Here is an 11,889-nt window from a genome sequence, read left to right as displayed (position 1 = left end):
AAAGTTATGAAAGTTGATGAAACAAAAACTAGGTTAAATAGGTTGCATATGTACTAATTTAACCTAGTTTTTGTTTGATGTGTTATCCGGTCACCCTTTTCAACGCAAGCCTTCAACTTCATGCGGCATGTTTCCACACCATATACGCGTTTTAGTGAATCATATATTATGCAATATCCACGTAACGTAGAAGTGTCGTTCCAGCCGGAACGAATCCGGATTCACTTTCACTCATTCCGAACTGTGGGTCAACTAAAATCCACCCACACCTAAACCTTTACCTGTATCGGCTCCGATTCCTTGTCCAGATAAGTAAATTTGAAAACTTTGTTAACTCTTGAAACTCCTATCGCTTCCCAACATCAAATTTTGTGAGTCCGGCAGAATGAATTCAATGAGTCCATTCGGCTGAACTCGGAATCAGACTTGAGTCCGTGAAATAAGTGGATCGATTCACCTCTAACGTACGGAGATAGCTGCCAATGTATCACATGTGCAACAGCCGCGTAGATAAGTTTAATACATGTTTTGTTACGACAGTCAAAAGTCAATAATGTAACACAAAGATTAACATCTCAAACTTTGGTAATAACGACTCAAAGGCAAATGCATTTACCATAGATAATAGAAAAAATGAGAGATAAGGCATGGAAGCGTGCTGACAGTCACTGAGCTTCGAACCAAAATGCACAAACTATCAAAGCGGCTATGCAAAGAAAGTTATGCGTTCGGTGTGTAAGTAGAAATGTGATTGGCAGTATTATGTCTGAATGACATTGGCGACATGCATTGTGCACATTCATACATGGGCATCTCCATTGTTTCTATAATCTATGCCTAATCTAACCTTCTATTCTTCGATAATACAACGAAAGTTGCCTTAAATTCACAAGATAAACCCTGGTACAATGTATAAGGTAACTTCTTAATTAATTTCTAATCACATAATCATTTGCACTGATTTCTGATTATTCTTTTGTCTCATACTACAATATCTAAATCAAAGCTAACTAAAGAAATAATTTCTTGATTAAAAGACTTTTAAAAACAAAATCAATATTATAATTTTTTTTTTCTTTTTAAAAATTGAAGCTAAAATAATAATGCTGCAAGAAAAAAATTACATTTGGAATGCTTAAAATATTTACAAATTTAAAATGTGGTTATTTATTTTATTGAGTTTAAATCTTAAATGTGATTATCTTAAAACTAGATATCGACTGTTCCAAGTCAAAAAGGTTAAGTTTAGTAAAGAATTTGTCACTTTTGCCCTTTATCGTGGGACAGTTGGTATTTGGACTTGCATTGGCAATGCACCGACATAGCGATATAATAAGATACAGTATTTTAAAAGCGGACTGTATTCAATTCTTCACAGCTAATCTGGCCGGCAAGAAACTACAATAAATCAACTTGTAGACAATACCATACTTGATAAAGAGAAATTTTTATTTTTGTCTTTAAATAAACCCAGTAGACGTAATATCTGAAGGCAAAATTAATGTATAAGGTCGACACTGCAATTGCAGTGCGCCGTACCGTGCATGGGCAATTGCGCTCGAACAGGGCCGGGCCCCGATTACAATAACATATAAAGAATGATTGTATGCTATCACTGATTTAGAATAAAACAGATAATATGCATTCTTATTAAATTAGATCACTTGTTTAAATTTATTTTCATGTTAAATTATCAGAAATAATAACAGCAATTGACGAATTGAAGAAATAAAGTCACATTCAAGAAAGACCAACACAAAGATGATTCACTTTTCCATAAACACCAATAATGCACAGTTTGATAGCACAAATCAATACCACAGATAAAATTAATTGATGTATTTTAGAAGTACCTACTTGTGGTGGGTAGTTACTCTCATTGTTTCATATTACTTATTTTAATAGATGGTAATACCGTGGCATTGAAAGAGTCGGAGGTATTGGCAACACGCAAGAATCCTAATTCCTGCTATATATATTTTTTTGGTTTTTCTAATAAAAATGAAAAGAATTATCAAACATTCCAATCGTACATTTCACATTTGTTTAATGTTAGAATAATATTTAGTCCGTAAGGTAAGGAATCTCTTATATTTGTAGAAAGTTATATTATTAACATTACACCTTTTATGAGAACATCACTGTAGGGCTTCAGAAGACTTCCTTCGACATAATGCTATGAAATTTAAGCTTATTAAACGGATTTTTATTATCTATTTGCGTAAAAAATGTTGTAACCAAATTTAAATGGTGTTGAATCATTGTTTGGTAAATATACAGAAAATACAGATACTCTTAATATGCGAATTTTATTTAAAAAAACACTTTGTAACAGTGAGATAATAATGAGAAGTAAGTATTACAGTTTCAGCAAATGGAAAATAATGCAATTCAGTAGCCAATTCTTAAAAAAAAAGGATAATTTGACGTCTTTTCTTCACGCCGTGTTTTGGCATAATAATATTAAAATTGAACCAAAAGTAAGAACCTATTTTAGGATCCTTGGTTAATATTTTAGTTTAAATAAAAAAAGAAAAAAAAACTAACTTCAAAACATTGACATCAATAACAATGGCTGCCAAGTGAACAATCTATTCTAATTTTAATGAAATAACTTTTAAAATGCATTATTTTCCATTTCCGGAAACTGAAATACTTACTTCTGATTATTATATAACTACTACAAAGTGTTTTTAAAATAAAATGTGCGTCCCTATGTTCGGTATATTTACCCTATGTTTTTGCACAACGCACAAATACAACAGTAATTGAAATACATTTTTGCATCATGATCTCACAATGTTATTATTTTGTTTGAAATTCGTAACAATATTTATTATTGCCAATTTTACTAGTTTAGTACAAAAAATATTTACAATAATAGAGCAGTGTAGGAAATGGGGCACTACTTCACTACAAAGTAAAATATGACATGTGTTAATCTGTGTTTGCAATAACATTGTGTGGATGGACATAATTACTGAGTCATGAACATTGTTATAATTTGATCACATGTTTAAATTCTATAATGAGTGAATGATTGCATTTTATTAGACTGGAAGTAGCTTTCCTGAAGCCAGAGAAATGACATAATTCGCTTTCCAACAAAAACCAATAAAACAAGTGATAAGGCAAAGCAATAAACCTCTTCCTTGGCCAATTCAACAAGCGTCAGACGCAGGAGTCTCCCAGCTCCAGCTCCTGGCTGGGCGGCGCGGTGTCCAGAGATTTTAGCAGGCGCAGTTGTCTCCATCCCGGCCCCTGCTGCCCTCATTGGCGTTGAGTTTTATCTGATCCGGGAACTCGTTGTACAGTTCTACTTCTGTTTCCTGGGCGAGAGCGTTGCGGGCGATCGTCTGGAAGGCCAGCTCCACGTTCAACGCCTCCTTAGCACTAGTCTCAAAGTAAGGTATTCCGTTTTTGCTCTGACACCACTGCTGGGCGCGCTTGGCAGACACAGTTCGACTCTCAAGGTCGACTTTGTTGCCCAGAATGACGAACGGGAAGTTCTCAGGGTCACGGGGCGACGCCTGAATGAGGAACTCGTCCCTCCAGCTCTCCAGAGATTTAAAGGAGGTGGGGGCGGAAACGTCGAAAACCAACACACAGCAGTCCGCCCCTCGGTAGAACGCGACTCCCAGAGACTGGAATCGCTCCTGCCCCGCGGTATCCCAAATCTGCATAGTCACCACTCTGTCGTCAACAATCACCTCCTTGGTCAAGAAATCTGCTCCGATCGTAGCCTTGTACTGATTTGAAAACTTCTTATTTACGAATTGGTTCATCAGTGAGGTCTTGCCAACGCCACTGTCTCCCAATATTATCACTTTGAGGAGGACCTTTTTTCTCGATGCCATTTTGCGAGTTATTCACGGGCACTGATATGAAAATATAAAAGAAATAAATCGTCTTTGTTTGTCGGTTGTCGATGACATAAAACGAAATTGATGAAATGCGTCACCTGTTTACAGTGCTGCCATATTGATAAATGCACTTTGCTTCTAGCTTAAGAGTAAGTACCGAGGACAAAACATAATATTAGCAATAATTACAATTCACAAAGCAATTTTTATGTTTTAAAAAATAATAACTTTATGTCATTGGGTTCTAAAACGATAAAAAAATCCGAACGAAATCATAATAAATATGAGTCACCTGTTTACTGTTATTAATAAATGCTCTTTGCTTCTAGCGAGTAGGAACTGTGCACAAATCAATTCAAGAAACTTCTGTTTTAATGTTTAAAAAGAAAATTATGCTAGTAAAATAAGTTTTTAAAAATAATATCGTTTTTATGTGAGTTCTCAAATTGAAAACTAATAAATAATAAAAAATAACACGAAAATAATGTCATAATATTGTCATGTAAAATAATTTCACGTCTGATTGCGCCTGCGCACTGAATTACGCCAGCAAGCATTTTTGGTTATGGGCGTATGTGAGCGATAGTAATTAACATTTTAACTCGAATAATGTTTTAATCACACCGCGAAAGCTCGCAGCGGCTTCTGGCTGCGCTGTGGTCTTCGTTGCGCCTTTTAAATTATTCATCTTTACAGCCAGAGCCAGGTAACTCGCTTTAAAAAAAGAATGGTTTTGACGTTCCGTTATCTGACATCGTTTCCGAATCGCTGACTGTCAAAATTGCTCTTGAAATCGTAGCTAGAAATTGTTGCAGAATGGAAGATAACTTGAGCCGAAGCGGAAGTCGGTCGAGCTCCGTGTGCGAGCTGGAGAAGGATTTCAGTGACATGGAAATTCTGAAAAAGTCACGCAGAAGCGTTATATTGAGGACGCCGCCGGCTAGAAAAGCAAAACGGGTTCGTTTTTTCCGGAACGGTGACAAGTTCTACTGCGGTGTCGTGATACCAGTGTTGGCCGAACGCTATAGGTAAAGATTAGTGGAAATACATATTGCTCCCATTCAAAGTTAATTCTATTTGTGCACACATAAAGTTTAGTTACTAATAAATGATGGTTAACAGTGATACAGTGCGAGGTGTGGTGGTAATCGGCTAATTGGTTTGCAGGTCGTTTGATAGCTTAACAGCCGACCTGACCAGGGTGCTGGTGGACAATGTCACACTCCCCAGTGGCGTTCGGACCATATACTCACTGGACGGTAGAAAGGTATGTACATTTACATTTCTAACTGCATGTTTGTATACACTAGATAAAGTAGTTGCTTATACACAGAGCATAACAGCAATAGCTGTTAATCTTACAACTCAATTAACTTAAATCCATATGAAAGTAATATCATTTAACCTCTGGTGTGCCGGAGTTGCATATCAGATACGTCATTCAGCATTATATTATCATAAGTTTTTATACTTTAAAACCTATACAAAATAACCAATCAGAAGAGGGGTTGGTAATTATTTACCTACGACTACCGTTTGAGAAAATATTCCGTACATGTTAGGTTAGGTTGGATTAGGTAGAATTAAATCACAAACCAGTCTATACAAACCTAGCGTAGCCCACAAACTACTTGAAAACTGGGATATAACTCTAAAGGGGACGCGAGCAGGCGTTATTAAAGGGGCAATTTTTTGTAGTAGTAAAAACGGTAGTCGTAGGTAAATATTTACCGAGGGGTTTTGCATTGTTTGAAGTTCGCACAATTCTGGTACTTTTTTTGGGTTAATTAAGTAATTTATGCATATTTAGATTGAAACGAAACTTTCGCAAGTCTCACTCTGTACAAAGAAAGTCCAAAATATCAGCAAAGGGATTGTTTTGTATGCTAAATTTTGAACTTTGATTGAATAAAAATGGAATTACAGTGGATATTTTACCATCTAACCTGATGTAAGTCGTTGTTTCTTACAAGAAACAGTAATTAAGTACTAATTACTACAGTGATTAAGTTAAAACAATGTGTAATTTCTATAATGTGTAATTTAAAATATTTATCTCTTTTAATTTAGAAAACACTTATTTAGCCTTAACTTCATCACCACTGATCCAAAATTTTCGCCATGCGCCAGCTGTCTATTTTCGTAATAACTCACTTGTTTTTTACAAATAGATGTTTTTGTAAATTGTAACGTCTAACCAGATATTGTGTTTATCTATTTACAAATTTGGTATAACAATCTGCCTTCAGTAGTTTCCCCAGAAAAGCTAGTCATATTTAGAGAAATGATTTTTTAAATGTATCCTTAACGATACGCTGGCATTTAAGAGGTTAACGTTTGGTGTGCCGTAGTTGCCTATCGGATACGTCATCCAGCATGATATTTTTATAGATTTCATAAATTAAAACCTGTTGGTAGCACAATATTTAGATGTACCGTAAGCGCTTGTCAACAAAATAACCAATCAGAAGAGGGATATTGCATTTAAAAAAATTTATTTAGTGATAATATATTACAAAATAATAGCAACAATATTTATAATATATTATTTCCAGTGAGTTTAAAAAAACTCTTTCGGGAAAGACAACTTTAATAAAATAAACTTATTTTTACATAAGAAAACGAATTTAAAAGGGAGTTCAATCAACAGTGTACATAGATTTTATAACAGACTAGACAGACTTTATAAAGTTAAATGGAAAATATTTCATAAATACATTAAAAAAAATAAACACAGAAGTTATTTGGGAGTTCCAAAGAAAGAATGTGTCACTCATTAATAAAACTGCTGAGGAAATAGCTTTTAAGAGTTTTTGCCAATTTTTTTTATTCGTTGCCGAAAGTTTTAGGTTACTAGGTAATGCGTTGTATTGCTTATATGCGATGTATTGTAAGAAGTTGATTCCAAATTTAGTCATGTAAGTAGATGGCGATAAGTATATTTGATTTCGTGATTGCGTTTTGTGCTGGTGTATGTCGGAATTAAAGACTATTTTAGTGTTGGTGTGTGAGGAGTGTTGAATTATTTGTAGAATGGCAGTTGTGATGTTATATTTTGGCGGAATAGTAAAATGAAGTATTTGTGTCTTTGACATGTATATCCCATGGTAGATGATATATATTCCTTACGGCTCTATTTTGAATTACTTGTGTTTCGCATCTTTGTGTTTTGGTAATGGTGCCCCAGATACTAACTAGATAACTCAGGTGGGAGTGGATCATAGCCATAGACATATGAATATTAGTAGACCTGCCCTAAGTGATTAAAAGCGTATTATCCCCACTCCCCATACCGGTTCCATTGGAGCCGGCTGGGCTCGCGTATGGCCTCAAGTGAAATTTGAAAACGTGACGTCATCATTCTTGTGCGAACTATGGTCGAGGCATCATCGGTTCATTTTACGAAATAACACGGCAAAATGTTGACTTGTGATATGAAAACTTGTAAAAATAGATGTGAAAAAGAGAATAAACCCAATTGTCGTATTACATTCCATAAGTAAGCATTATTTTACTCTATTTTAAGCTTATTCACACCGTATTATATGGATCAGTTTTAGAAACATATACTATCACATCACAATGTAGCGATTCTCAAGTGTGCTCATCGTTGTTTACTGGGGTAAGTAAATTATGAAACATTTGTAAAAGTGTCTTAACTAAATACTCTGAAACTAACTACGACTCTGCAAACAGAAGAAATTTACTTTGCCGAATTTGGACTTCGCAAATTAGTTCATAACGTGGCGAGTAATTTGCGCTCCCATGTAAAAATGTCTATTCATTCAAAAGCAGATTTTACTTTTAAGAAGTAAATGGTGATATTATAATGCGAGATGCCTATTTACTGTCAGATTGATTTATTGACGAATCACAGTCAGCTTCACCCCCTTCGTTCTTCAACAGTTGATTTTACCCCTCGCCATTATCTTCTCGTCTATTAATTCCTATGTCTGTGATCATAGCATAATATATGGGGAGCAGCACACCTTGAAGTCGATAGAGTACACCGGTTATCGGGTACTTGGAGTACATTGCTTGGAGTTGAGCACAAGTCAGTTAATAAATATTACAAATTGTTACGCGTCATAACCGGTGAAAGTAAGTTACAATTACTGTTTGTTTTTATTGAAATACTGGCACATTTTTAAATGTCTTTAAAAATAAAAATATATATATTTTTTTTATTTTGACTGAAGATTGTACCTTCATTGCCAGGGACTGAAGTCAAATTCAAATTCAAAAAAATATTTATTGCACAAAAATACAGAGTACAAAGGGTATAGCTTATAGGTTACATCCTATTTCTTCCAACTAACCCAACAAATACACATTATATTACATAACCCGACAATTACATGTTAACAAATGTATGTAAATAAAAAATAAAAAACAGAGGTATTTAATTTATGTACGGTATTCATTTAAGGTGTAGTGACATTTGTTTAAAAGAAATGTTTTTAGTGATGATTTAAATTTGTAAGTTGTTAAATTTAAGTTTTTTTTCTCTAAAATTAGCTGTAATGTCAGTTAATTTTAGAGAAATGCGTAATATGTCCGCGTGTGTGTATGTGATTGCCACCAAAAATGGATTGAATGCATTGTCATCGACAACGAGTATATCTGCCCAGTTTTAGCTCGGTTGGATCTCAGGAAGTAGGTTAGTTTTCACTTCCAAATTTGTATTCCTGAAAACATAAATGAAATTCAAGTAGATGTTTTTAAAAATAGAAAAAAATCATAGACATATGAATATTAGTAGACCTGCCCTAAGTGATTAAAAGCGTATTATTCCCCACTCCCCATAGCGGTTCCATTGGAGCCGGCTGGGCTCGCGTATGGCCTCAAGAGAATTTAGAAAACGTGACGTCATCATTCTTGTGCGAACTATGGTCGAGGCATCATCGGTTCATTTTACGAAATAACACGGCAAAATGGTGGCTTGTGTTATGAAAACTTGTAAAAATAGATGTGAAAAAGAGAATAAACCCAATTGTCGTATTACATTCCATATATAAGCATTATTTTACTTTATTTTAAGCATATTCACATCGTATAATATGGATCAGTTGTAGAAACATATACTATCACATCGAGATACGTCTGAACACAAAGCTGGTTGGTTGCTGGGAAGTAAATTATGAACATTTATAAAAGTGTCTTAACTAAATACGTAAACGAAATATTCGACTCTGAAAATAGAAGAAATTTATTTTGCCGAATTTGGAATTCGCAAATTTGTTCATAACGTGGCGAGTAATTTGCGCTCCCATGTAAAAATGTCTATTCATTCAAAAGCAGATTTTACTTTTAAGAACTAAATGGTGATATTATAATGCGAGATGCCTATATACTGTCAGATTGATTTATTGACGAATCACAGTCAGCTTTACCCCCTTCGTTCTTCAACAGTTGATTTTACCCCTCATCTTTAATTTCTAGTCTATATATTCATATGTCTGTCAAAAAATATATATTTTAAATTTTTTAGTAACACGATAGAGCAATAAATCATTTCTCCATTACCACTTGTATTATAAACATGCAGTTTTGATAAATGCGTACACACTGTATCTGTTGAGATGGTACAAATTACAGTCAGCAAAGGAAAGTTGTAGCTCAAAGGTTAAATTTAATTTTAAACTAAAAACTGTTTAATTAGTGACTGAATTAAGTAAATAGGTAAGGATCTCTGCTAGCTTAGAAAACTAAGTATTTACTCTTTCTGTATTTAACTTATGTAGTGTTGTCATTATCAAAAAATCAACATTTATTTTAACGGTGGCAAAATAAATATTCTAATATTTTTATTGGTACTCTTTACAATTTGGTTAACTAGTGCTAACACAGAAGGTCGAAGTTTTCAAAACATGATTTGAATTTCCGGAGTAAAAATATATGCCGCCAACGGGAATTGAACCCGCACCTTCTGATGTCCGGTCAGGTGCTATGGACCACCGATCTACGTCGGCTTATTCCTAACCCCTTAAATAATTTTGTACATATTGAATCACTAGAATATATTTTGTACATATTGAATCAATACAATATATTTTGTACATAATGAGTTATTTGGCCAAATAATTTTGTACATATTGAATCAATACAATATATTTTGTACATATTGAATTATTTGGCGGGTTGGGAATAAGCCGACGTAGCTCAGTGGTCCAGAGCATCTGACCGGACATCAGAAGGTGCGGATTCAATTCCCGTCGGCGGCATTTATATTTACCGTGGAGATATTTTCAATTTGTATGGATATTTCAGGCGAGTAATTAATGCTTATAATAATTTGTTATCCTTTGTGCTTTACATAAAAACCTTGTCTTATAAACATTAGTTAATCGTTAAAAAATAAAAATACAGCAAATTTATCTGGTATCGAATGTAATGCGAAAATATTTACCGAGCAATTTGCATTTTGACAGTTTGCTTAGAAAAAATGCTGTGCAAAATGTAGATGCTCTAGGAATTCAATGATTTAATTTTTTCTTCTATATACGGGTTTTAATTATTTATGTTTTTTATAAGCCAATTAAAATTGCATGCAATATGCTTATCGCAAGCATGAAGTGAGAAATGACTAGAGAGAAATAGACAGATTTCTCTCTCTACTTAACTGATTTCTTTTCAACTGAAATGTAAATTGGTTTAGATTTGCCTATCTGTACTAAATCGCTTATTTAGTACCCATAAATGTTTGGAACGAATCAGAGATAAACTCTACAATCATAATTTACGACCTGAGTTCTTGCTTTCAGAATGGTTTTTTTTATCACACAATAAAATCGTGGGGTAGTATTACTGCGACTAGTCAATTCCGATATCGGCTTTTTAGATTTACACGTATATATCCTAGCCCGTGTATGCCACAACACATATTGATGTGTTTTAAATTTTATATTCTTCTGTGTAATATATTGGTGATTTCTTGGCAATACAAGGACTGACTTCTGACGAAATTTGAAACAAATAATTTCTGTTCTATCAAGCCTAATCTAAAATTGCTTCCTTTCTTTTCATTCAACATTTCTTCTCTTCTAAGTCTGAATTCGACTCCAGTCTTCCATATAAGTTTGAATTTCGACTCCAGTCTTCCATATAAGTTTTAAATTCGACTCCAGTCTTCCATATAAGTTTGAATTTCGACTTCAGTCTTCCATATAAGTTTTAAATTCGACTCCAGTCTTCCATATAAGTTTGAAATTCGTCTCCAGTCTTCCATATAAGTTTTAAATTCGACTCCAGTCTTCCATAGAAGTTTGAAATTCGACTCCAGTCTTCCATATAAGTTTGAAATTTGCCAATTTAAACAAAGTTAATATATAAATTCACCTTCCCTCTCTCCATAATTTGAACTGATGGTCTAGAACACCCTTGAAGTCTGAAAGCCAGAAGTATTTGAATAAAATAAAAACTATATACGCAGCATAGTGAGTGTGAGTGAGTGAGCACGCACATCTGCTCTGTATCGCGCTGTGCCGCGATACGAGGCTAGAGGTGTGTGAAAAAAATAAATTATATGTTTTTGGCATACATGAGCGAGGAAATAAAGGTATTGTTTTGTGTGTAACTCGAAGAAGCTGGTTTCGGAGTTACCAAGATGTAGTAATAAATTACCCCTCAATATTATTGTAACAAAATTAGAGTAGGTATTTGTTTACTTCAAAATTAGTGGAATTTTGAATAATTCCGACAGGTTTATTTGATTGTGGTTGAATACAAACATTCCCGGGTTTCGAATGAGGCCATTTGCACACGTAGATACTTACAGGCGACTCGAGTTTATACGCGCTTCCTGTGAGTATCCGCCATACTATTTTGCTAGTGTTCGTGTACAACGCATCAACAACAATGTCAGTTGCAAGCTACTGACAGTGCTGGTAGCACGCTACACGAGTTGCATTTCTCGTTTGATAGAAATGACGTCCAAACATGATTTAAATGTTAAATTTATTTTGTAGGTGGGGAAAATATTCTTATTTATGTAACTATAATATACCAGAATACGTAAGAAAGGATT

The 11,889-nt window shown here is 34.3% G+C and overlaps 2 protein-coding genes across 2 annotated transcripts in view; one reads left to right on the top strand and one right to left on the bottom strand.

Annotated features, from left to right (window-relative positions):
* Positions 1–578: 578 nt before the first annotated feature.
* Positions 579–3,944, bottom strand: Rab7 (RAS oncogene family member Rab7). The gene has a single exon (XM_089643570.1). The coding sequence runs from the start codon at positions 3,855–3,857 to the stop codon at positions 3,231–3,233; it is 627 nt and encodes a 208-aa protein (XP_089499696.1). The 5' UTR covers positions 3,858–3,944; the 3' UTR covers positions 579–3,230.
* Positions 3,945–4,405: 461 nt separating this feature from the next.
* LOC149414923 (serine/threonine-protein kinase GA29083) overlaps positions 4,406–11,889 on the top strand; it is a 47,339-nt gene continuing 39,855 nt past the window's right edge. Inside the window, exons 1-3 of the mRNA XM_089643622.1 lie at positions 4,406–4,569; positions 4,679–4,891; positions 5,031–5,130. Coding sequence (XP_089499748.1) covers positions 4,680–4,891; positions 5,031–5,130 — 312 coding nt within the window. The 5' untranslated portion in view covers positions 4,406–4,569; position 4,679. The remainder of the gene's footprint in view (positions 4,570–4,678; positions 4,892–5,030; positions 5,131–11,889) is intronic.

The sequence above is a fragment of the Hesperophylax consimilis genome, chromosome 19 (genome assembly GCF_061612785.1).
Source record: "Hesperophylax consimilis isolate HC1 chromosome 19, BYU_Hcon_1.0, whole genome shotgun sequence".
In the NCBI taxonomy this organism is placed as follows: Eukaryota; Metazoa; Arthropoda; class Insecta; order Trichoptera; family Limnephilidae; genus Hesperophylax; species Hesperophylax consimilis.
This window is presented reverse-complemented; position numbering and strand designations above follow the sequence as displayed.

Bases quoted from the DNA above. Each gene is read 5' to 3' on its own strand.
- Rab7 (XM_089643570.1), bottom strand. From the start codon at position 3,857: ATGGCATCGAGAAAAAAGGTCCTCCTCAAAGTGATAATATTGGGAGAC.